The sequence below is a fragment of the Hetaerina americana genome, unplaced genomic scaffold (genome assembly GCF_022747635.1).
Source record: "Hetaerina americana unplaced genomic scaffold, ioHetAmer1.1.p SCAF_2, whole genome shotgun sequence".
In the NCBI taxonomy this organism is placed as follows: domain Eukaryota; kingdom Metazoa; phylum Arthropoda; class Insecta; order Odonata; family Calopterygidae; genus Hetaerina; species Hetaerina americana.
The window spans coordinates 13,122,440-13,148,994 of record NW_027286763.1 but is presented as its reverse complement, the minus strand read 5'-3'; the positions used below and the strand labels follow the sequence as shown (position 1 = coordinate 13,148,994).

Sequence of the window (26,555 nt, the reverse complement as noted above, 5' to 3'; positions counted from 1 at the left end):
CGTCTCCATTTCCGCCGCCCAAATAGTCGGTGAAATTTTGGCTGTGGAAGCAGTCGACTGATCTTAATTCGCCAGAGGAACGGATTGCGGACTGACTTCACGGGAATACTTTTCGGAATCCGCAATTCTGGGTCGAAGTGCGAAGAATCAAATCTAGTCGCGATGCAACCGATGTTTGAATCTTTGTAATGCCACCAGAAGAAGAGCTATCCATCGTGATCTAAACCGCCCTCTGGCCGTTTACATCACAATGGATAGCTCTCTGATCACGATGACCTCCGAGATCACGATGGATGGCCCTCTGGCCGTTTAGATCACGATGCACTTTTTTTACGGGAACAGATAAATGAAACATTTCCTCGGATCGCAACAAATTCAATTTCAGTAACATTACTACAATTAATGTGAAAGCATAGGTGATAGTTTTCACTGCCTAGGTATTTTTGAGTCCCTGCTAAACGCAGAATTGCATGAGGCACATAATGAAGAAGCCGATATTGCGGCCAATTGGGCAGAATCACTGGAAATATCCCCGAATACAAGGGCTGCGGGTACCTAAGGCGCTCGAAACGAGCCGCCCGGCGGGCGTCCGTCATACGCTGGGGAGTGGCCAATGCCTCACTCCGGAGGGGCCGGGCTCGTGCATCGGATTCACACTTTGGATGGTCCCTGAGCATTTACAACTTCTTCTTTTCAGGACGATTTCCCCATTGCTTTTGACGATTTCTTTTCACGAAAAACATTTTTCCTGTGATTTACAACAATGAAAATAAATCCATCGATTGTTGTAATAACCAGAAGGTTGGTGTCGGTGATAGGTGAGAACCGAGGCCACCCCGAACTAGGCCCTCACCACTGATGTGAGCGTGTCTATGAACATAATAACAGGGTGCTAAGCTTGTGCAGTCCAAGGTCCCGACCTTGGGTCAGTTTGTCACTTTTTCCTTGATTTAAATGGAATTCCCACGAATTTCACGCTGCTCAGAAAACCACACCGCTTGGATTTTAAGAATGGGGTCGTCATGGGGTCCTTGGCTGTAAAATCATCCAGGAATCATTGAATTTGAACCCTTTGGTCATTATTACAACCCTCTCGGGTGAGATGGTAGCCTTTAGACTGATGTGCTATATAATACAAGAGTAATCCCGAGGATAATTTTCATTGACTATCTTGAAAAACGAAAAACTATCAACGGCGAGTATTATGCGAACTTATTGTAACGTTTGAGCGATGAAATCAAGCAAAAGAGGTCACATTTGGCTAAGAAGAAAGTGTTATTTTATCAAGACAGCTCTCAAATCCGTTATTGCAATGGCTAAAATTCATGAATTAAAGTTTGAATTGTTACCTCATGCACCCTATTTGCCAGATTTAGCCCCCTCGGATTACTTTCTGTTAGTAAACTTGAAAAAATGGCTCGGTGGTCAATATTTTCCGATCGTGAAGAAGTGATGTCGGCAGTCAATGGCTATTTTGAGGAGCAAGACAGTTCTTACTATAAAAAGGGTATCGAACTTATTGAATATTGCTGGGAAAATTGTAGAGAGCTGAAAGAAGATTATGTTGAAAAATAAATACATTTTTTCCAAAATGTTTGTGTTTTCTTTGTTGGGTCAAGTACTTCTGGGATTACCCTCGTACCATAACGGCTCGTGGGTTTTGATTAATTGAAAGAACATAACAGTTTCAGGCTTAACTTTGTGGAATTCCTTCAATGAGAGAGAGGTAGAAAAAGAACATTTGCACTTCCACATAAATATTTAATGCTTCACACGACAATGGTTTCGATGGTGCGCATCATCTTCAGGTGCGCAGCATCGAAACCATTGGTCGTGTGAAATATTAAATATTTATGTGGAAGTGCAAAGTTTCTTTTTCTACCCTCATAATTGAAGGAAATCATTTTTAATTTGGTCTACCTTATTTATAAGGAAAATTGAAAATTACTGCCAATCACTTATTATATATTATTATAAATTCTCATTTTAATAATAAAAAAGTATTGATAATTTTAAATCTTAATAATATTAGGTTACCCGAATAAAAATTCACTCCCGACTAAAATATACCATAATTTACTAGAAAATGCTGCACTTTCCATTGCGTGATACGTTTCATAATTTCCATGAATAGTTGATATCTCATTAAAATAATACGTACGAACTAATTCCACGTTTCATTCACCTGAAGTAAAGAGCCAATTTCCGAGAGTTAAACTTGGCTGGATCCTCTGGCTCATTCCATAATGGCTCTGAAGCGCCTTGCCATCCTCCTACAATCCCAAACCTTCCGAGTACTGTCAATTTTCCGCACTTAGGCTAAACCATCCACCAAATTATCGAATTTCGGAATATCTGGTTTAGAAGTGAACGAACTTAAAAATATTCTTGCGATTCCCTATTTGGTTCCTGAAATGTAGAGGTCTTTTTTATCTGCCCATTAATATACTAATTCAAATGAACTGGCAGATTTTTCATTCGATATTTTACGCTGCTCCCGAGGGAATACTTGGTGACGCGAGTATTTGTGAGCGCCTTAACGTGGAGGTGAATCGATAGTGGAAGTGGATTTCCTTCATTTGACCTAATCCACAGAGTCAACACAATAACTGTTTATGAGGGAGATATCGATACTCTATTTTTTTTAATCTATTTTTTGTTTTCATGTTCTCCGCCAGAGAGAATTTGGCACCGTTGTTTGCCAGCTCTTTACGTTCTCGGAAAGCAAATTCCTTCAACTCTTCGTGGAGGTTTCATTGAAATACAAGTCGCTTTTTTAGAATTAATTTTTTAGAGTTTATCTTTCGCAGCATCTTAAAGTCCCAAAAGCAACTACCTCACGTATTATTTAAAACTAAGAGTATTATGCATAATCCTTCTCAGAATACGGAACATTTCCCCGTGGTGTCCATCTCGTGAGGGGATATGCGTGCTATAATGTCCCATCGCCAAGTAGGAGAGGAGTGTTCAGCATTGAGGTGCAGATAGAAGTCGCTCTCCTCTGCTCGTCGCCCTATCCGCGAGTATCTGCGGGGGGAGCATGTGGAAACTCATTGACACTACGACGGTCCCTGAATGCCCTGGGAAATAATTCAGTAAATCTGAAAAGTACTTTGAGGAGAGAGAATTGCTAAGACTTTTCGATGAGTATTCTTCATTTTCGGGAAGTTACAATCGCCATATCCTCTTCCCTAAGGGGCACCATTCCTTGAACCCCTCGCTTTTCGGGAGCCGGGCTTCAACGACTTTGACTTATCCCTTTCGCATCTCTACTTAGCGCATAAGTTGAAAAGGGACAGAGTGAAACGCTTGCACGCCTTAAATGATTGGCTGTGAGCTCTCTCCTCAAAGGAGAGCTCTTGCATGCTGTTGGACCGATAAAAAAAACACATAAAACGCATAAAAAAACCAATTCATTACTTTAAATATTTATCAAATTTTGTCAAGCAAATTTTTGAGGTCTCTCTATTCTAAATTTTAAAATTATTACTGGATTGATCTATGAAAAATGACCAGGAAAAACCAAAATATTGTATGGCAAAAAATATTTTTATGGAGAGGAAGTAAAAGTTTAATTCCAATTTCAACTCTGTACTCCCGTAGCAATAAATCAGTTTAAGAATGCCAATGTAAATGTATGTCACAGTTTTCTTTGATAAAATACAGAAAGATGACAATATTATGGCCACCACTAGTATCTATTGGAAAGTTTTCCCAAAAGGTACATGTAATTGAGGAATAGCGAAAGAGAGCAGAAATCATGATAGAATTTTAAAAATCAATACCAAAAATTTTATTACATGCTCTTTGGCTTTACAAATTATTTCCACCATTTTGAAGATGAATATATTTGTACATAGAGTGATTACACCTTGACATTAAATAATATTTCTACAATGGTGCTTTTCCAAACTTCTCTTAAGCTGATAAAGCAGTCTATAATTGGAATATCAATTGCGTGATTCAAAGACTGAGTTTTAAGGCCTTAGAGTTGTTTTTTTATATATAACATTTTGGCTATGCTCGAGTCATGTTAATAAGCTCCCAATAATTACTGTATATGAACTTTTTTAAATGTGCATGAAATAAGGTTAATAATAACTTTAGGATATACACTATATACTCTTAAAATTAATTATCTGAGGTTTTATCACAATTTCTTCCTAAGCACAGGGAGTTCAATATATGTCTCTTTCCAGAGACTCTCCTTAAATGAAAGAATTTGAACCACATTAATACTGTCCAGTACTCAATAAATCATTCTCTTATGAAATTAGGCAAATAAGGCATTGTCAAAGCCTTTTACTTGGAAAGTTAGTAGCAAAGATAAGTACAAGAATATGCCATAGATTTGGCAAGAAAATTGTACATGTGTTGGCACCCCCACCTTATTTTGCACAAGGATTCATTTTGCTGTGAGTACGGTGCATGTTACAATCAGAAGGAAGTTTTTAATTGTTTCTCAAAATATGCTTTGCTCTAGGTAGCCAAAATTGCTTATAAAAAGTAAAAATATATCTTCCTCGACACTCTGAAAACTTCATTAGTTGAAAATTTTTGAGAACATCATCTGATTTGTCAATGAATCCAAATGAACACCTAATTGACCATTTCAGTCATTCACATTTGCACAAAAAAACACACTTAAAACACCGTGATATGCAATCCCTTAGGGTTTGAGCTTCCATCACCACTCTCTTTGCAGGAAATGTTTACACTGGTAAGTTTTATCATCAAATCCAACAATACACCATTTATTACTTAACATCAGTTGTGAGCCACACCAGGGAATCACAAGTGATGTGTCACGAAGAAAGTGATGTAAACGAATTGGGGGCCTCCAATGCAGACCACTGTGAGCACTCAACAACAGCCAAGCATGCAAGATGTGATGCTTTGCCAATTACAGTGATCAAATAGTCTGCACCGGGGGCTATTAACATCAGACGGATGTCTCGAACGTCACCTCCCTTCGATTTCCCTTCTTCCTCCGCCCCCCTGCTACCCTCTTGGCCCCCCCCTTCACGTCCCGTTTCGTGCTGTCGCCCATCAGCCCCTGCCGCTCACCCTCCACCTCCTCTTCCTCCTCCTCCTCCTCACCCTCCTCACCCTCCTCATCTGCCAACTCCCGCCTCGTTCCCTTGGAGAGGATGAACTGGCGTGCCTTGTGCTGTTGAGCCGTCAGCTGTTTCTTGAATTGCGTTGAGAGTGGGTGACTCTTTGGCCTCATCTCCTCACTGCTCGTACATTTGTCTTTGAATATCTGTCTCTTTTGACCGGCCGATGCAGAGAAAAAGGAAAATCCGGATTGACTGGTTTGTTGATAGGGGATCTGACGCTGTTGCTGGATGCCCTGGTATCCACTCTGATAGAAAACCATTCCGGGTGAGTTCTGTGGTATGGGATGGTATCCATTATGGCATTGGGCCCCAGGAGCCATGGGGCCAGACACCAGCCGTACAAGCAGAGGGGAGGAAGAGGAAGCGCGGTCGTCCTCTTCTTCGTCCTCGTCTTCTTCTTCGTCCTTTTGCGTGAGACAATTTTGCTTTGATCATCATGGCATTTTAAAAATTCATTTTGAATTGAATTTATTGAATCTGTGTGCCATGGCAATTAGCAATCACATCGCATATCTTATGGTTAATTTTTGTCATAGCTGGTGGAATTTAGTAGTTAATTCAATATAGGTAACTAAAAATAACTAATGAATATTAAACTAGTCACCAGTTTCCATAAAATGAATGGAATCAAAGAAAAATCAAATTTCCTCCCTTATCCTGAATGGAATTAATTTTTCTTTCATTTCTATGATAAAAGTAGTTGTTTAAGCAAACAATTAAGGCATGGGAGATTAAATTTTTGCATATTTAATCACTAAATTCATTTATGAAAGGTATTTTGAACGGCAACATCAAATGCATTAATGAAAACTCTTGATCTCACTCATGGAAGGCCAATTTGTCTGCTTATGGGAATCTGAAAGGGCAATGCTGGTATGAAAAAACAACTTTTTTGTCAATCAAGTACACATTTATTGCTCCATCAAAAACACTTATGCTCAAATTAAAACAATTCTTCAAAGGCATAAAAACATGTTTTTTTATTTGATATGGGAAATGTGGTTTGAGACTAACCATAACTAATTATCATTATTGCTTTTCTAGGGTAATTAAAACTCTAGTAATTTAAACATGCTTCTATGATAAACATCAGTAATAAAAGCTGTATTTCATCACTTTATTTTTACTTGAGAGTTCTGATTTGGTAGTTATGCCAAATCATAGCATTAATAGGATATAAATTGTTGGAATCTACGTATATAGTTAAGGATAAACATTTAGACGATATAAAACTTACAGCTGTCCAAGAAAATAAAATAACAAGAATATGCTTCAATTTATTAAATGCTTAATTTATATTTTTGATCTTTCATTAAAAACAAACACTTATGTGCAGGTACAAGCTAATGCACTTTTCATGGTTTTTCTCTGCCATTTGAATTGGTTTAAAGAAATGAAATTAATGGTCTTAAAGTCATTACACCCCGAAAACAGAAGGTTACTTTTAATTTGAACTCATTCTTATTTAAATGTGATCATAATTAACCCAGTGTTCACTACTCTATGTACATATATCATTTGCCATTTCAAACTTGAATTAACTACACTGAAAATATTAAAAGTACATTTCAACAAAATGGCAATTAGTAATTTTCTCTAGGTGCACTAGCTAGAAGGAAAGACAGCATACATGCAGATAATAACTATGCTACAGTGCTAATGTGCTTCAGTGATAAAATCTTGTGCACTAGATCAGAAAATTAAAGAGCTATCAAAAATTTATGAAATTGTTCATAGCTCTGTAAATATCTAAATGAGAGAAAAAATAACAGAAGTATATACATATTTCACTAAAGTGAAAGTTTGCTCTGCATTGATTATATTACAGCAAGTCACCACCGAAACTCAGTTTCAGTATTACCTCTATGTTCATTTGACACAGGCAAGACAAAAGTTGATTCTGTTCTAATTTTGGTCACCTTAAAAGAAAATCATTCACCTGGTAGCCTCTCACCCAACTGGCATCAGCCCAAGCCCCTCCTTCAGTGTCAGTGTGGTGATGCTGCAACCGTTGGACGTACTGCCTTCCACTCATAGACACCGAGTACGGCATGGTACCAAATGGAACGTATGGGGTCATTGTGGTAGCAGGGAGCAAGAAGGTGCCTCTACTTGGGACAGGGGCGGAGAGGGGGTTGGCTGTTGAGGGAACCATTTGGTTGGTGGGTTGGGAGCCATCAGTGATGGCCAATGGCTGCTGGAATTGGTGGTGGGCCATGGGTGGGGACACAGGGTACTGGAGGCTTGTGTTTGGGGGCGAGGCGGTGGGGGGAGAAGCAGAGTACTGGTGCTGGCCATCTGGCCCCCTCGCTGGTTGAGGGAGCCATCCACTATAGATTGGTGACCACATGGAGCCTGAATGCAACAGAAGGTCTTTTTTGTGGGGTGCTGGCTTGATTGGTGCATAAGCAACAAAGCCCTTTGAAGTGACACAAATACTGATGTGACTATGAGAAATTAGAAGCATATTAAGCTGGAAAAATTTAAATGCATTATGTGCGAGTTCAGGAGAAAAATTTAGGTGTGATATTTTACAAGGAAAGAAATGCACTTTTCTAATTATCAATATTGAAAATATGAAGCAGTTGGTAAAAGTTCTTAGTACTCAATATGCAAATTGATAAGCAGTACATGAAGGACCAGTTACTATAATACATATAAATACAAAATACAGCACTCACCAATGATGATCTTTGGGGAATTACAGATGGTAAATTTTCAACTTTTGATTTACCTCATTTAACAAATATATCTAATCATCCTCATAATGATTTTGGAGAGAAGAGCTTTTTATTAAAATGTGCAATAATCTGGAAGAGTGCTCAATTTTATTTTGTATACTTCGAATGCTTTGGCTTGCAATTTTATGCTTTGCAAACTTTTTATGAAGTGTTGTATTTACTACTCTATCATTTATACTGTGCATGGCTTAAGCATAAAGGATGATGGCTGAAGTTCACTTTTGTCTGTAATTACTTGAGAAATGTTAATATGGTTAAAGAAGGATCTGGTGTTATGATGATTATTTTAATGTAATATTTACTTTAAAATTGGCAATATAGCAATTTTATCATTAAATTTTATGCTAATTAAATTTTTGATTTTGTGCACATACAATGCATAGACATTGAACATGGTCAGCACTAGCGCTGATATTATTTATTGCCTACCGCTAGTTTGTGCATGCTGAGAAACTGAATGTGAGCAGGGATTTAGCATATAGTAAATGGAGCACAGTAGGTGTCCCTGCTATATATATGTGATGGGTCCCCATTAAATTGCTTTGTATTGCGCTCTATGAAGAAGCATGGTGCAGTCTATAATTGAATGCTCACATTATAATTATAGGTATCCTTGGAAATGTTGCATCATATGAGTTATGAAGACTACTATTGCCATTTTTTCTTAATTTCATAATGGTAAAAAGTTGTTTCTTATGATTCCTGTATTTTATATCATGCTGTGATTTAAGATCTGTGGCTGAAAATATTTAATATTATCTTGCCCTGTGTAGTGTTGTCCTTGTCATGTTGATGGTTCATACTATCATCTATCAGAGATTGCAATATCACATGAGATGTCACAGTGTTCGATATAGCTGTTATCTCCAGAGCCATTTACTATGATGCCCAACTAAGGGTTCATATGCACTGTAGCTTGTGAAATTCTGATCATGCCAGGGAGGACTTCCATTATGTCCACTTGCTTTTGGTTGAGGAAAAATTCCTTGCTGTATTGATGAAAATGGTGAGCTATGAATGAATGCTTCTTGGATATATTAAAACAGCAAAAGTGAGCAAATATCATTCTAATTTTTCCATAAAATACCCCTTTATGGTATAATTCAATCTACTGACTGCAAACAAAGGAGAGTTGACAGGACAGATGGAGAAAAGTAGGACTCACCTACTGCTGCTTTAGAAGGTGTATTAAAAAAGTAATGGGAATTTTGTGATTCAGCTATGTGCAGGGCATAGTGCACCATGAATTCTTGCCACAAGGTCAAACGATCAATGAAGAGTACATACTACATATGAGTTCAATACCATTTGTGTGAAGTAATATGAAACATATTAGTAGCAAGAAAATGAATGGCTTTTGCACCTTCACGATAATCCACCTGCTCACACTGCTCAATGCTTGTTCAAGAATTTTTGGTCTAAAACAGCACTGTAATGATGTTATTTCATTTTTCCTAGCCCTGTGTGATTTTTTTCTGTTCCCAAAATAAAGAGAACATTGAAGGGCTGTTGATTTACTGGCATAGTTAAAATTAAAAACGCATTGAGGGGAGAGCTAAAAGCTATACCAAAGATCGAGTTCCAGGAAAATTTCAAGGATTGGAAAAAGCACTGCCAGAAGTGGCATAATATCTAATGGAGTCTGAGGGGATAGCATTGATATAGATAAATAGATAAAATTCTTTCCAAATAACTCAAATTCCCATTATTTATTGAACACACCTTGCCTACCACTTTAATGCTGCTATGTCACCTATATTTGATTCCTTGAAACAAGTGAGGCTGAGGAAGTCAAAGTATTTTTGTAGGCAAGACAGTTGTTACAGAAGCATATTTGCTTCATCCAGCCTTCCAGTTAACTTAATCATGGTAACAAGGTGCATGAGAAACTTGATACAAGTTTTGCCTTCTGTGTGTGCTGGGTGGGCAGTTTGTCAGCAGTGCAGGAATGAAATTGAATGAAATCACATCAAGTTGTAAGGTATTCATTGAAAATTATTTATTTTGCCACTATGGTCATACGCAGACTGTAATCAAATGTGCAATATGAAATTCACCTTTCATATCTAAGTTTGACTGGATAGATAGTCTGGAGGCATTATGACCAATCAAAAAGTTTCAAGGTTCAACTTTTAACATTTTCACAGTGCAATTAAAATTATGGAATGGGTTAATATTGTAAAGCCAGGTCCCACTATATTTATGTTTTGGTGTCCATTGATACCTAATATATTTAAATGCATTTACCAGAAGTTCCTGATCGTATTGTACTTAAACATGTGTTGATCTTTTTCTTCATAGCGAGTGGATATAAACTTTGAACACCATAGAATGTGAACATATTGTATTTTGATTGAATAGGTGAAAAAATGATGAGTTCATTCAAATTATTTAAGAACTGAGTGAGAATAGAGGTTATATGTCAAAGTAATTCATCTTATGCACTCTTTTTCCATGGATACTTTTTCACTTCCTTGATGAATCCTATTATGAGGAGTTTTAATTGCAAGTGCTATGTGGTTAACTGCAGAGGGGAGGGAACGAAATGAATACAAGTATGCAAAGCAAGTTTTGATTGATCAAATAAATGGGCATAAAATAATCAAGTATATGGCATAGGTATCTCCTAATGAAAGCTTTAGGACTACTGTCTCAGAAGCAAATAGTTGACTAACCTCTAACTTGTTATGGCAGGAGGTAAGGGATTGCCCTTGAATATGAATCTACATCAATTTCCCAAAAGATCTTAGTGGGGTAGATGGTATTCCAAGTGCGACTATGTATTATATCTCAGGTATAATTTACACATGGACCAAGGTATCACTGGCGGGATTAGATAGATCAAATGTATACACCCACCTCATCTTGTTGATTCAACTTATATGGGAATTAATCATTAAAGATGCTGCTGGCATCCTCGTTGGGCTGTTATGTGGATGCAATACCTACTTAACTAATTTATTGGGTAAAATTTCATTCTTTGATATTCAAGACTATGTGCTCATCTCTGCTAAAAGTAATAAAGTTGTTAGGTCAGATACAGAATATGAGAAAAGTTTGCATTGACAAGTGACAAATGTGATATAAAAGAGGCTTCCTTATGTTGATGATGTTGATTTAAGGGCTCCAATAAACCGGCAATCATTTTGGTATTTCTGGTGTGGAGCTATTTTAATTCTTCAAATTACAAATGAGCCATCATAAATCCAGATTAGGTGGCATAAATATTTTCTGTACCAAGAGTATATGACATTGTCTTGTTGCATAAATGTTGTTGAATGAAAATTGTTTTACTGGCTGTACAAAGGCTGGGATTTTGGTATAAATGTACAGGTTGTATACAGCGGGTGCTGAAAAAAATAAATTTGGTGTACTATATTGTTCATTATCCCCAAAGGTCTGAACCTTGTTGAATAATTTTATCTTCATTGAAATCTAATATCCTTCTCAAAGAGTTATTTAATTGAATTTTATTCTGTTAACTGTGCACATGGGTACTGACAAAGGAAACATAAAAGTAATCACAAGTAAAGTAACATAAAATGCAGCAATGATCATGGTTGGAAAAGTAATGCCATTAGTAAGAGATAAAAAATTGCAGGAGTTCATTGCATAGGCACCAGAATAAGTTCCACCTTCATGAGAGGCAAATTTTTGAAGTGAATTTAGTAAACATTGATAAATGAGAGTAAATATAAAAGAATGATTCTTAAAGGCAAAACAATTTTTCAAGGCATGATTCTCATATGCTAACAGTCAATGATGGTTAAACAACTTCAATTATGCCATTGTAAATGTTGCCAGGTTATTGCAAGAGTGTTAAAATATAAAAAAGAATGCGTGCATTCAGCATAATGGCTCCCTTTAAATGGCAGTTGCTATTTAGTATTTAAAAACATTGCCATTGGTGTTTTTTGTATTTATCAACAGATAGAGCATTTATAAAAAATCGCTCATTTCATTTACACTTTGAACCTTTTGGGGATGTAAATGTCTGTTAACAAAACTCTTGAGTGCAATAAACAAGAAGGCTTTTTGCGATGCTTTCATATGTACAAACATATTTATGCTGGTGCAGTTAAATAGAAGTCATATTAATGCTTCCTTGGTGCATTAATGAGCTTTCTCTGATATTTACATGAATACGAAATTGAGTCACTTAGGCATGCACCCTACATCAACAAACAACATCATTTTTGGAAATAATTATAAATAGTTACATATTTTTAACCTGTTAACCAGTGACTATTGTGAACTGTTGTCTTTACCTGATTTAAATGGGGAACAACTAGGAACAATTTACAAGACAAAAAGGATAAATAATGCTTAATGCCACCAGTGTAACAGCAATGACTAATTACATTGAGAGCATGAAATGGAAATTTTTGTCTCTGAGTAATCATTGTCAAGTTGAGTATCTAGCTGCTTGACCTTGAGTCTTAAGACAGGTCTTGAATCTCTAATTTAGGTAATATCTGGACAAGTTATATGTCAAAACTCAAGTTGCTTTGGTTCAATTCCTTTATTTTTCCTATAATTTGGAGTGAGTTTGAGCGTGTACTTGGCTCCTCAATACTGATGCAATCAATACATCGGTCAATGTTTCTTATGCCGCCAACTGATGTATTCACTATGTCATGTATGCATTTTAGTCACTTGTCGTATAAATTCTTCACACACAGCTAAATGATCAAGTCAATATATCGTAGGGATAGCTAAATTTAATTTTTGTTTCCAATAAGCAAATTTACCTAATCATGCACTGTAGCAAGCAGAATTAAACATGACTTGTGTTATGTAGTTCCAATCATGTGTTAAAAATAGAACTAAATGTTCATCTTAGTGTGCTATTAAATTTGGAAGTTGAAATTTGTTCATAGAATTTTGACATCTATTATAGAGACCTAAATGATCTTGAGCGTAAGAATTTTGGGAATGCACATTTTAATAAATAGATGGTTTGCTCTTATGAGCACTACCCTTTTGAATAAATGTTTTCCCATTTTCCAATGGCTTGGGAGAGCGATTTTTTTGGTTTGCTATTGTTATTCCTGGGCTGTAATCCCATTCCATTTTTTTCTCTCATCTGGAAATACTTCAGAGGGAATGCTCTGGTTTGCAATTTTTGCTTTCCTTGTAGTATCTTCAGTTTCATATTATTATTATTAAAATACTCATGCACATAGACTTTGTCAGGTGGCGCACAACTCCCTATAAGTAATCACAATTGATTTTACCTTACTACCAAGACAATGGACATTTCAAATCCAACCTCTATCGCAACAGATAATCAAATATCTGGGAAATAATATAGGCCTGAATATGAAAAATTTCCTAGGTATTTTTTTGAATTTTGAATGAGTAATGGAATTATTTCATTGAATATTTATATAATCTATTTTACTTAGCATAAAATCAATCCAAGTGCAAGTATTCACAAGCATCTTGTAATCATGGAAAACATAGAATATACTTGTAATAAAAATGTAAAAAGTTTTATCTGTGCCAGTTAATACGTTCGTGTTTATAAAAATTTGATTTTATACTAGTGTATGGGTAGCAATGCTGTAGGTTTTATTTTGGTGTCAATAGGTACTTCAAGCCATTTACAGTTTTAAATTATTAGAATTTTGGATAATGTACTTACATTCTGATGCATTTGATGGGAAAGGCCTTCCCAGTTTCCATGCCATGGAACGGACACGACCCTTACTCCCTGTGTTTACTGCATCAGCACTCATACTTCGCTTGAAGAACCTGCCCTCGCTCTCAGCACAACGCCACTTGTCACCACCATCTCCTCTTCTCCCAGAGTTTCCAGGGGGATGAGGATTCAGATGTTCATTCAATGAGTACAGCTTCTGGGTTATGTCTTTGCCTAAATATTGGTCATTTCAATTAGGGATAAGAATTACTAAAATCAAAATAGAGCATGCTTTATATCCAAAGATTTCCAACAGCATGAATGAGGATATGAACATAAGAATCAACGTAGGAAATACTATTAAAATTATAAATAGCAAAATATATAATGTAACATTGAATAGGCGTTATTATTATCACAATTATTTTAAAAAATGAAAAGTAAAACATCTAATTTACAGATAGCAATATGATATGCAGGTAAACATGAATGCCCTATCTCTTTACTCTATTTAAATTGAGCATGAGAGTTAGATTAAAATATAGGGGGCATTATTATATGGAATGTTTTGGCACAAAATATTCACATAACAATAAAAATATATATTCATGTAAGACCAAATTATTCGTCAAAATAATCAGCATATTTTCACTATGCTTGTTCTTATATAATAACATCAATTGAGAAAAGAACTTACTGATGGGTGCAGTATAGAGGTCAAAAGGAAATATAAAATCCATATCATCAAAGTTAAGCAGGCATTTATAATATGAATCAGTTTACAGAGCAAATAATATTTAAACTTACAGCTAAACATCCCACCAGTGAATCATCCTTCATGGCCAGCTCACATTTTGATTCATTCACTTGATGATACACTCTTTGAGGAGGCTAATGATTCAGTTTATGATTGAATTCTCACATAGCTATGTCATGTTTCCTTGGAAATTTTTTATCTACTTGAATTTGATTATTCCAATACTGTTTTTCTTGAATTTTATGGTGGTAAATAATCTTATGCTTATTAAAACGACCCTCACATTTTATACTCGTGTACAGTTTACAAGCTGACATGCATTTTTTTGGAATAATAAGATTTATTGTAGGGCATTTGAAGTATTGTGCATAGAAAGACTTTTGTGTTCTTGTAGTATGCTAACTTTGCACTTTTTCATACTTCCATACTTTTGGGTATTTAGTCTTCATACATTCCTCCATTTTTCTCTCAGATCACCCTACACTTCTGTTGAGGGGGGTATTGAAGTAGTTGTTGTTTTGTGTACGCATACCAGCCTTCATAAATTGCCCATGTCAAAATCACATTTAGACCAGTGGCAGATGGTAAAGGAAGAACAACAGTTAGAGCTCGTTCCGATTACTGACTCAGGGTCGATAGCCCTTTTTTTGATTTTATGTACTAATGTAAGGAGTAAATAAACATGTGTTATTGATTTTAATTATGATCTGTCACAGATGTAGCTACCAAAATATTTTTCTCTTATAAAAGTGCCTGATTAAATTATCCACATAGTTCATCTATAAGGTATTTTCACCATTAAAGTACTCTGCTGTTGTAGCCATCATTGTAGTTTGATACTTTTTAAGTTGGACAGCAATAATCAGCTGGGTCTCTTTGTAAGAGGTAGTTTATCCTCCTGCTAGTGCATTTTGTAGTAGTAAGTTACACGACCAGATTCAAATTTCATTGTAGATCTATTTTTTTATTTGTTGATGGGGAAAAGTATATGCACAGTCCAGCACTCTTTTTGAATGATTACTCTTTGCTTTGAATCACATAATATTTTAGATTTAGTAATATTGAAAAAACAATATTTTACTATTGGCCGCGATGCCAAAATTATCATAATATTAATCATCGGTGCACTTTATCGTTGGTGGATTAGTCGGTTAGTGTTGTATCTGATGCCTCTATATGGACCTTTTTGTGAAACACTATGAAAAATTTAAACTGTCTTTGGCACAAGAATTAGAATAGTAATGAAGTTCTTCAAAATACCTACTGCTGGAATTGGAATGCCCCTGACATTGAAGTATCAGCAAGAGGCAATTTTGAATTCTTACATCATGTATTGTATTAGGTGTAACTCACATGGAACACTTTTCTCACTGAATTAATGAGCATTGATGCACAACAACATTTTCATAGTTTTCATTTGAATCACAAGTCAGGTTCTCAAATTTTGAATTTTCAAGTACAAGTTCAAATAAATTGTCAGGCGTCATCCTTAAAATATATATGGCATTGCATTACCAGTGAAAGGAAAAACTTACCAATTATGTTATGTATCACAGCTCCTAGTAGTGGTCTCATGGCTAATAACTTTTCAAGTTTATTCCTTGACCAACAGAGAAATACACTATCTTCCTCAGCAGTAATGGTGACCTAAGAGGAAAATATATGAGAGAATATGCTTTAAGGCTAACAGGTAGTTTTAAATCAGCTAACACAAGATACTATTTGTAATCATAGGTTTGAAATAGTTGGGTAGGTGACAATTAATTCAACTAGTATTCTACATTATTTTTATTGTTAATTGTGATCATTAGAAAATAAATTGAACTCTAAATCAACTATCAAGTAATGGCGATGAGATGTATGAACAGTAGGAAGCTATAAATCATTCAAATACTGAAAATATATGGCTAATGCTGTAAGTGTTGTCAGAGATAGTTCTGAAATGTATGTTTTTTGTCAAAAAAATGCCATGAATTTGTACCTTTCCATTGTCTAACTAAGCCCTTCATTAATAATTTAGTCATTATATATTTCCATTCTTTCAATAAACAATTTAGCCATATCAAGCAATTGCAAAATTTTTCCCTACTTTCATTGAATAGCCCAGTTCCATTTTAGTGATGTCTTTGAACAAGCATAACTTAACTCTGGATATCAAAACAACAGAAGAAGTAAAGGCCCTGACTTGCCTCCTGTATCCTTGAATTCCACATGTCATAAGCCATAATATCCAGCGAGTTCCATTCCCACCTATCAAAACAACTTTGGCATTAAAGGCTGATTTCATTTACTGTAACCATTAAGAGTAACAATTAAGAGCCTATTCTTAAAAATATAGCCTTGCTGGCAAATGAAGCTTTTTTCTATAAGCTTGTAGATTCTACAGTGGAGGCAGAAAAGAAAAAGTAAGGCCTTGATAGGAAGTAATATTTGGGACAATAGACAACAAATCTACTTTTCCCTCCTCCTTGCTACATGAATGAGGATCCATTACTACAGAAGAAGTACATTGAAAAGATTTCTTTGGCTTCCACTCTGTAAACATTCTTCCAAATATTATGAAAACTAGAATTTTATTGGAAATGTAACCAGTCATTGCGTTGGAAAAATATTGGAAAGGAAGGAGAGCAAGTATATTGAAGGGGATAAGATAAAGGTAACCAAGGCAGTTTCTTTTTTCACAAGACCAATAAGAATTTATAAAGATATGTTTGTGTACCAAGAAACTTACGGTTCAACATTGGCAGAATTGAAAAGTCATCAAATTGTATTAGTAGGCTTTCAATTTGCCTCTAATTATGCTAAAAATATAGAATTTGACTTTAATTTACACCAAGGGCAGGATAATAATATGAAAGGAATTACAATAATCAATGACCCATGGAATTAATTTCCTTCAAATCAGTCAATTCTGGAAAATCACATGTAGGTACTTTCCAAAATGTTTGCTACTCATGATAATTTTTGCTAAAAAAAGGAGTATAAAATGAGGGAAAATGTAAATCTAAGTTTCAATGTGCATATTGCATCATCATGATGCTGAAATACATAGATAACAATATACTATTTCATCCAGTGGAAACTTGGATATTTTTGGTCATTTAACAATGTAGATTTTAATTAATTTTGATCCCTTATTTAAATGGTCAAAAGAATTTAGTATCCATTATTGAAATAGAAAGAAAGACTCGTACTTTTCCACAGATTTTATTATACGGCACGACGCGTTTCACCGACTTGCGGCATCATCAGGTAGCGGCTAGTATTTCGTACCTGATGATGCCGCAAGTCGGTGAAACGCGTCGTGCCGTATAATAAAATCTGTGGAAAAGTACGAGTCTTTCTTTCTATTTCAATAATGGATATCAATTACTTCCACGAAGTGAAGCCTGAAACAATAGAATATAAAAGAATTTAGCCTTGATTTGTCATTTTCATTTATGTTATTTTTTTGGGAAAGCACTTGCAAATTAAATTAGAACCTTGCAATAAAAAGACCAAGTAAAATTTGCCTGTTAGCATGTGATCCATCCTTTGGGATGGCTTAATAAATTTTATTTTCTGAACCATACATACACAGAGTTGTGCACCAATAATATCATTATATTTCCCATTATACTTCACTGAAAACTTTGGGATAACTTCATTCCATTTGTCTTCCCACCAGGCTAAGGGCCAAGGAAAAAGTTGAGAGACTCCAATACTGAGCCCCTAGTCAGACAATTTTGCTAGAGATCTCAATAATTGGTACCGTAAAAACACCCAAGCAAATGGACTTTGTTGGGGACTCCAAGGGCATTGACACATTGAAACTCATAATTTCTCTTTCCAGACCCTTTTCTCCTTGCTCTTGCCTCTATTTCCCTAGGTCTTAATACTTTCTTTACACACATGGAGGGTTAGAGGCATCTGCCAATTTTTGAAGATGTATTTGAAAAGGGCTGGGCATCTTAATAAATATTAACCACTCATTTCCACTATATGGGGCTAAAATAGGCCAATCAGCCTTACTTCTTCTTGAGGAAATGAACTAAAATACATGTTGCCCCCATAATAAATGGGAATTTGTGTAGAAAACACATATACTGGGTACTTAGAAAGTCTCTCAAAGAGGAGACTAGATTTTGTATAAACCAGTGTTGGTATAAACAATAGTCTGAACAAGTTTGTCATCAATATCAGTGCAATCCAAAGAAGAATTGACTACAGCTCTCCACTCTGCCCTACATGAATGAGGGCATACAATAATGATCCCATACATTAATTGTCATCTGCCCTGGTAGTTCACCTATTCTCCATCCCTCTTTATTTAGCCATTGTGTTTGTCCCTTGCCTTTCCTCTTGGGACCTTTCAATTTATTTTCTCTTCCATTATATTCTTTACAAATCTTTTGTTTCTCCAGATATTTCCAATGCATCTAGTTTGTCTTTTCCTTTAGTCGCTCAATATCATTTTTTCTTCTTCTACTCTTCTGTATGGTCCTTTATTTTTTACTTTATTTGTCCATTTACTGTTCAGCGTTTGCCTACTGGATCAAGTTTTGAAGACTTCTAATCCCTATTGGTCTACTTTTCCTCTCATCCATGCCTCTGATCCGTACAGTGCCACAGTCCACAGGAATGTATTCACAAGTCTTATCTTTGTTGAGCATACCTTTTCATCATAATGCTTTCTTAGCTCGAGCTCAGCTGCATGATATTCATTAAGTTTCTTCCATCACATGTAATGGTGGTTTCAAGTTAGGTGAATCCTTCAACTTTTTATAATATCCCTCCTGCCAGTTCAAAAATTTGTCAGTTTTTCTTCCAAAAATCAGATTTTTGTTGTATTAGCATGTGTTTATTTTCATGTAATATTTGTGCAATACTTGATCCATTGTGTTCAAAGATGTTAGCGGGTCTTCTCAATTTTCTGCTATACTATAGATGGAATATTATATCAAAGGAAAGCTTATCATTCATCTCCATTGACCCTAATTCCTTAAATGCCAGCTCTTTGTGTTTCCATCATTGCTTTGTCTACCTACATGCTGAATAATGACAGAGAGAAATTACAGTCTTGTTAAACCCCTTCATTCATATTAGCCCAATTTTTCTTTTACATTTCATTTTTATTGTGGCTATTAGAATCTTGTAGAGTTGATAGATAATTCATCTGTCCCTATAATCAATTCCATGCTTTCCAGCAGCTTGAACATCTTATTCCACTTGATACTACCAAGGGCCTTCTTCCAGACCACAAATGCTATATAAGGTGGCTTGTTGACATACACATGGAAACTAAAATAAAATCCAAGTAAATGCAGCATTATGTCAATTTCATTAGAAAACCCTCTGTTAACTTTAGATATATAATTAAGTATTCCCTCTCAATTGCTTGTCATCAGTAGAGGATCTTGGAATTTTAATGAATTCTAAACTTAATTTCAATGGGCACATTCAAACAGACAGCAGTAAAGCTATGTCTCTACTAGGCCTTCTCTACTGCTTTACAGAAGTAAATGATGCACTGGCATTGCTCTCATATTTTTCCACGATTGACCTTCTGCTCATAACATATTGCTCACCCATCTGGTCAATGACAACACCTACCAACTAGGCTACACTCAACAGCATTGCTAATTTCTACACAAATGTAGTAAAATTCCGGGTCCCCAATCTCCGTAATGCATCCAAAAATGTAATTGTCTTCACTTTCCTCGTCTAACCTTCCCTACCAAATGGCAAAGTCTTATTTAAAGTGCATTCACAACACTATTAACTCTCTCATTGACTGCCCTGAATTGCTCTCCCTCATCAACTTCAGAGTACCTCCACAACCCACCTGCACACACTCATTACTCCACAAGCTCACACAGAGGCTATCACTTATTAAATACTCTCTTTTCTTTTGCCTCTTCTCTTTGTTAAACTCACTCCCTGATTCCATTGATCCATTTTTGCTATCCTTCTGAATGTTTACTGACCTTGCTTTTCCCCATCTCTCCACAGTTAGATGATGTGTAAAGACCTTTGTTATTCCCATTGCTAATTGTTTATATTTGTTGTTTTTGTATTTTATGCATCCTTATTTATTTGTTGTTACATGCTCCAATTTAAATTGGCAAGTTACTGATCTATGTGGTTCTATTTCCCAATAAATAAACATATTTGAATTTTCTCAACCAGAATCCTCAGACCAAGTATAGCCCCCTCATTCCCTTGTTGTCCTGAATCTGAATTGGTATTCCAACAGGATGTCTTCAATGTTTTGTTCCATCAGTCAACTGATTGTTCAGTTAATATTTTGGATGCATGTGAAACCAGGGTCAAGGCTTGATGCACCTAACATGTTGTTTCCTCAAATTGATGACTGTGATTTGACGATGGATGAATTAATGTTTGTTTTCCTACTATGGTTTCTTGCTCATTTTATTTTCATATTTCACCTTCTTTTCATTTTTTTTGGAAGTCAGCTTTCAATGACAACAAGATTATTGCTACTGTTCATGTGTCCACCAGGGAAACTCCATCACCGTTTCCCTTGATTCTCATACCTCTCTCTGACCATAATGTACTGATTTGGTGTCTTGCTCTGTCCCCTGGCTCTTCCATGTACACAGGTATCTCCTGTGCCTACCTAGTTCACAGAATGCCTGCAACTACAGTAATCATATCATGGCAGAAGTCTACCAGTCTCTCTCTTCTTTAGCAGTTCGTTTCTCAAGTCCTAACTGCTCAATGCTGCTTCTGTCTTTTCCTTGTCTAGCACTCAATCCACCTATTCTAATTATATTATGCTTTCCTCCTACTCCGCAGAGGGCTTCATCCAGTTTTTCATCTATGGTTCTACTTTCTCGATTGCGGGGCTGGATATGAACATCTATACCTGCACTCTTAATGCATCTGTTGGGTCTCCATCTAACTTGAGCATCACGATCTTCTCATTAAATTGCTAATATGCATTCATTCTTCTTCCCTATTCCTTCTTCAGTATGATACTCAGTCCTGCTAGTATAATGAGGCAATGACTAGACTTCTGGTCATCTCCTGAGTATATCATCCTGTATCTGTCACTGAATAAGTCATCTGCCCCAACTCCCAGGGACTTCATGTTACATTGAATTTTTAACCTGAAATGTTGCTGACGGGTCATCAGATGCTGCTTCCCATTCTGGTGAGTCTATGAACTGATGTGGTGTAATATGATGGAGGAGTGTTCCATTGCATGTCACCTTCAACCTAAATGGAAGAGGAAGAGAAGTAACACTTCATTTTAAAAAAGGCAGTCAACAAATTTTACTTAAATTTAAACCAGAAATTTAGCTTGTTAAGCCAGTGAGAGCAGTTAATTTTCAAAAAATATTTTCAGTTCACAATACATTTCATGGATTCTGGATATAATACTTGTTTACCATTTTTTTCTTATTTTCAAACAGAGAGGGACAATCTTTTGTCATTTATGGAAAAACAAAATGACAATCAAAACCAAAATGATTTTCACAATTGCAAATTACCACTATATATTGATTTGTCTAATCGTACCTATATATCTGATATTATGAAGAGATGAATGAAAAATTGCCAAAATAATGTATGCATGATTTTAGGACTATGTATTTGCCTATTTCTAGCAGAATTAATTTAGGACCATAATACCCTAATAACATAGCAACAGGTACTAATAGCCATTTGTGCTGCAAAAACATACATTTAAAATATATTCGAGGATTTATGGCTTAACTTTATGGAAATCCATTATCATTGAGGTAAAAATACCAATATATCTTTCCACAAAATTTTATCATATGTATTTTCAATAATAAAAAATTAGTGGAAAGATATTTTACTTTAGCTACATTTTAAAAATAGAATTAACTTAGTATTGAAAATTTTGATAACTTATTAGAGAATTTCTCATACTATTTCATTAATTACATACATGCACATACTTTATTCATATTACATACGAGGGTCATCCGGACAGTAGTACCCGTTCGTGAAATAAAGACACAAAAGTAAATATTAACAAACATAAAAAATTTTATTTGAAAGAGGATACTTTAAACTACTTCTCAACATAATCTCCAAGCAAATTAAGGCATTTGTCATAACGTGTGACAAGTTTCTGTATTCCTGCTGCATAGTCCTTCGCCGCCAGCTCATTGAGATACGCGAGGGACCCATCTTGCACAAATTTTTGCATAATGCAGATGGTGTTTAACAATTTCATGAACAATTGTTCGAGAAACATTGGGAAAATGCTCACAGATGTCATCAATTGTGACGCGCCGATCGTTCCTCACGAATTCGTCAACTGAGCTCACCAGTTGGTCTGTAATGACAGACGGTCTCCCCGAACGCTCATCGTCGTGTGTGTTCCCCCTCCCCATGTTGAAGTTGCGACACCACCGCCGAACAGACGACTCGTCCATTACATTGTCTCCATACACCTCCTTTAATTGGCGATGAATATCACATGGGCGAACGTTTCTTGCATTGAGGAATTTAATCACTGCCCTCACTTCACAACTGGCGGCGTTCTCAATTTTTTTAAACATTGTAAACAATCACAGAAACAACACAGGCAATGCTAGCGTCACGCAACTTGGCTCAGAGAAGGCAGACAAGCCACTGAAGCTATCTGACCTCGTCCAGCGGCTACTCGCGTCGTCAGCACTTCATGCGGCACGAACGGGTACTACTTTCCGGATGACCCTCGTACATGACCCGTCAAGGAATGATAATAATACCAGCCTTCCTCTTTTGTACTTCGCGTGTGCACTTTTCAAAAGACTTAGTAAATGAATCTGCAGAATTTTCCCTCACTATAACATATTTTGATTCCACTCCCTTTTTCTTATGCTCAAAGAGCAGTTTTCTTAAAATTGATCAAGGAATCTGTGAAAATCCACCAGCCAACAAACAAGGTCTGTTCCTAGAGACATTCCATCAGACCTCATTTATAGTTTCAAAACCCATGCACATTCTGAAACATTCTTCCTCTCACGTCTATCATCTACATATTATGCAAGTGTATTTTTGAGTTTATCTCCTCATCCACTTTATCCCTCTGATCATTTCACATTCCTGTGATTCTCCCCTTGTTGAGAACCTCCCTGGTGTTCAAATGGGCGTGCCGCAGGGCTCTCTTATCAGCCCTCTGTTATTCAACTTGTACGTCAACGATCTGCCTTCTACACCCTACACTTCCCTTTACATGCACGCCGATGACACTGCTATCGCCGCCACATCTTGAACATGCTCCGCGAATATCAGACGACTTACAGCACACCTTGACAAACTGCACCGGTGGACACGGACTTGGAAAATACGAATCAATCCTGACAAAAGCACACATATTCACTTTTCCCGCAGACGAAAACGCAAAACCCACGCTCCTCTTTTCTTCCACCAACACATTATACCGAGGGCTTCTTCGCACCGATTTCTTGGTGTCATTTTAGACAACCAGCTCACTTTTCAGCCGCACCTCGGCTTTTGCCGTCAGAAGGCAATGGTCGCAAGGAGCTGCCTCGGCTGCCTTCCCTCCGTGATTTCTCCCCTGGGTCACGCCGACAGGATGTGACTTTACAGGACAATCATTCGCCCGCAGTTTCTGTACGCTTGCCCCGTGTTTGCCATACGAAAAACGCTATGGCGTCACCTTGAAACCATCCAAAACAAGGCTGTTCGGTCGTTACTCCAAGTGAGTCGTTTCACTAGGATGGCCGACGTACGAGCGACGCATAAACTCCCATCCGTCGCGGAATTTATTCGCTCGCAAGTCGCGTCTTTCAAATCCCGCCTCGCACCGTCTGGAAATCCGCTGCTACAAACCATCTGGGACTATGATCCCGGAGAGAAACACACTTATACCCTGCCTAAAGATATTACTCGCCTATGAGTCTTTACTATGTCTTTTAATTTTAAATTTTCTTCATAGTATTAAGCCGCTTCACGGCCGGACGGATCTCTTCCTCCGTCCTCTAAGTTATTTCAGTACCATTTTATCAGCTTCACGGTCCTGCTGTCACCCGCTTCCTCATGCCCAAGTGTAATTTCCCGCTGTGGGAAATGGGCGACCCTCGCATCCGCTTCCTTTTTGTACCGCTCTATGCTCAGAGTGTGCCGGTGGGCAGTTAGTGCTGTTAGTGACGTACCTTTTTTTTCTTTTTTGTAAAAAGCCGTTCCCTGTGGGCTTTCCTTTCTTGTTAGATTAAGAATTCATATTTTATTCCTAGTTTTAAGTTTAACTTTCTCGCAAAACGCACTTCCACCTCAGCCATGTTTCTTTCTTCAATGCCATGCGTTTCTTATGTACAATTACCGGTAAAGGTGGGACTTCACTCACCGGGACGGTTTATACTTGCCCGCTTGGGCAGTCAATGAACTTTTGTGTCCCTTAGTTTTAAGAGTGTGAGCAACATTATAATCTTAATTCTTATTCCCTTTCTCCAGCTATCTCACCCTCACTAACCAGACAGAAAGGTCTCTATCCATTTGTTTAATTAATATAAACAATATGTCCATTGGTAGTCTAATCAAAATTAAGCCACAATCTGTTTGTCTGTGAATTTCCAAACAGCAAACTTTACCTTTAAACTGGGTCTGCAATCATACCACATATTCATTTAATTCTTCATCTCCTTTTTACTGATTTGATTTTTGTCCAATTTCTATGCTTTGTGCGATGTCCAAAGAATTATGATTTAGAGTAGACACTTACTTTCCATGCAGCAGTATAGATAGTCTATGGTGAGCATTGGTAACATCTTCTGTGGCATATGAATCCCCTGCAGCCACAGCCTCTAGGCGTGCCTCTTTGGCCAATTCTCGGAATTGTGATCTTGATATTCTCAAAGGCTGAAATACTTTGGTGAACAAATCTCGAACACTTTGCCCAGCAGACTGAAAAGAAAGCAATGACCATGATGGTCATATATTTTGAGTATTTTTTCATTTTGAACTAATCTATAAGTAACCAAGTGTGCAGAATTATATTACTTCATGAAAATTGATTAAAAACAAGAACCATCTCAAAGACCCATTCCCTAGGAAGAGGAATACTCATTCATGTGTTGAATTGATAGTAGGAATTGAAGTCATAATCTCTGGGTTAGTTGGCAAGGACATGACCCTGCTGCCACCAGGGCAATTGAGTTCAGTTAGATTTGATACCTTACTCATTGAAATGCAGATATTTAGCTAATAGGATTTTGGAGAGGAATAAGATTGCTCTTACAATTAACTTGGTAAGCCAGAACATCTGCTGAGAAATAAAAATCTTGATAAAAGCAAGGTAAATATACATGTATGCAGTTCTTATATCAATTATATTTTCTCAATTTTCTGTATCATGAAAAAAAAGTGTAAAACTACATAAAATTAGCTCATTGACCTATGTTAACTTTTATGCTAAAGGATACACTTCATTTTATTTTTAATTTTTTTTACTTTCATATGTTTTTTCTTTAATTCCTCTCTACCAGAAATAAACAACTATAGACCTTTCCTTATAAACTTTATAGGTTGCATAATCCTCACCATTGGTGCTGCCTTTCCATTTTTTCCTTTTCCACTTCCCAAACTGTTAGCGTTGAGGAAGTATGAAGCCACAGAGGAAGAAGTTGGGGGAGAAGTGGGGTTTGGAGGCAGCAGGATGCTCCGAGCAAGGAGCCCACCACGGAATGCATTTGCCAGTGAGAGAGCCAGGGACCAGGCCAGGGCATCACCTGAGCAGACCACCGTGCTGGCCCAGATCGCTGACAGAGCAAACCCTGTGGCTGGAGAAGAGATGAGACAAATGCCACATGATTAAGTAAAAGATCTTTCTATTTGTAATTCAATTATTCTTCCTTTGTTCTAAAGATTGGCTCTCTTTAACCCTCCTGCTCTATTCTGCCTTTCTGTTCAATGTTAATTCTCTAATATCCTTTCTGAGAGCTCTTTTTTTAGTAGTTGCAGTTTTTAGGGGAGGCAACTGACAGCTAAGGTCATTGGTCATTTGTGCCATTAGGAATGGATAAGATAGGAGGAAGGGTGGAGAGAAACCCGGCATCAGCATTAACTCTCCACCATTTGAATACAGGCCCTCTCGGTGGGAAGCCAGTACGTAAGTCACTGCACCTATTCCAATCACAATCGCACTTTTCCAAGTGTTCTTTTTCTTCCATAACTCTTAATTTGGTCTTTTAATGTCCACTTCATTTAATATCCAGGAATTTACCGGAGGTTGTATTGATTGAAAAAACTCCAGTCTTAACATTAATGGAAGTTGCACTTCTCCTTGGCTGGTTCGACTCCAGGTGTCC

General features: G+C 36.7%; 1 protein-coding gene across 1 annotated transcript in view; it reads right to left on the bottom strand.

Annotated features, from left to right (window-relative positions):
* Positions 1-4,942: 4,942 nt before the first annotated feature.
* The window catches only part of LOC139687555 (uncharacterized), a 173,102-nt gene continuing 151,489 nt past the window's right edge, over positions 4,943-26,555 (bottom strand). Inside the window, exons 6-12 of the mRNA XM_071584765.1 lie at positions 25,789-26,027; positions 24,971-25,152; positions 21,375-21,483; positions 15,798-15,909; positions 13,509-13,739; positions 7,060-7,475; positions 4,943-5,524 (exon numbers count right to left, since the gene is read on the bottom strand). Coding sequence (XP_071440866.1) covers positions 4,943-5,524; positions 7,060-7,475; positions 13,509-13,739; positions 15,798-15,909; positions 21,375-21,483; positions 24,971-25,152; positions 25,789-26,027 — 1,871 coding nt within the window. The remainder of the gene's footprint in view (positions 5,525-7,059; positions 7,476-13,508; positions 13,740-15,797; positions 15,910-21,374; positions 21,484-24,970; positions 25,153-25,788; positions 26,028-26,555) is intronic.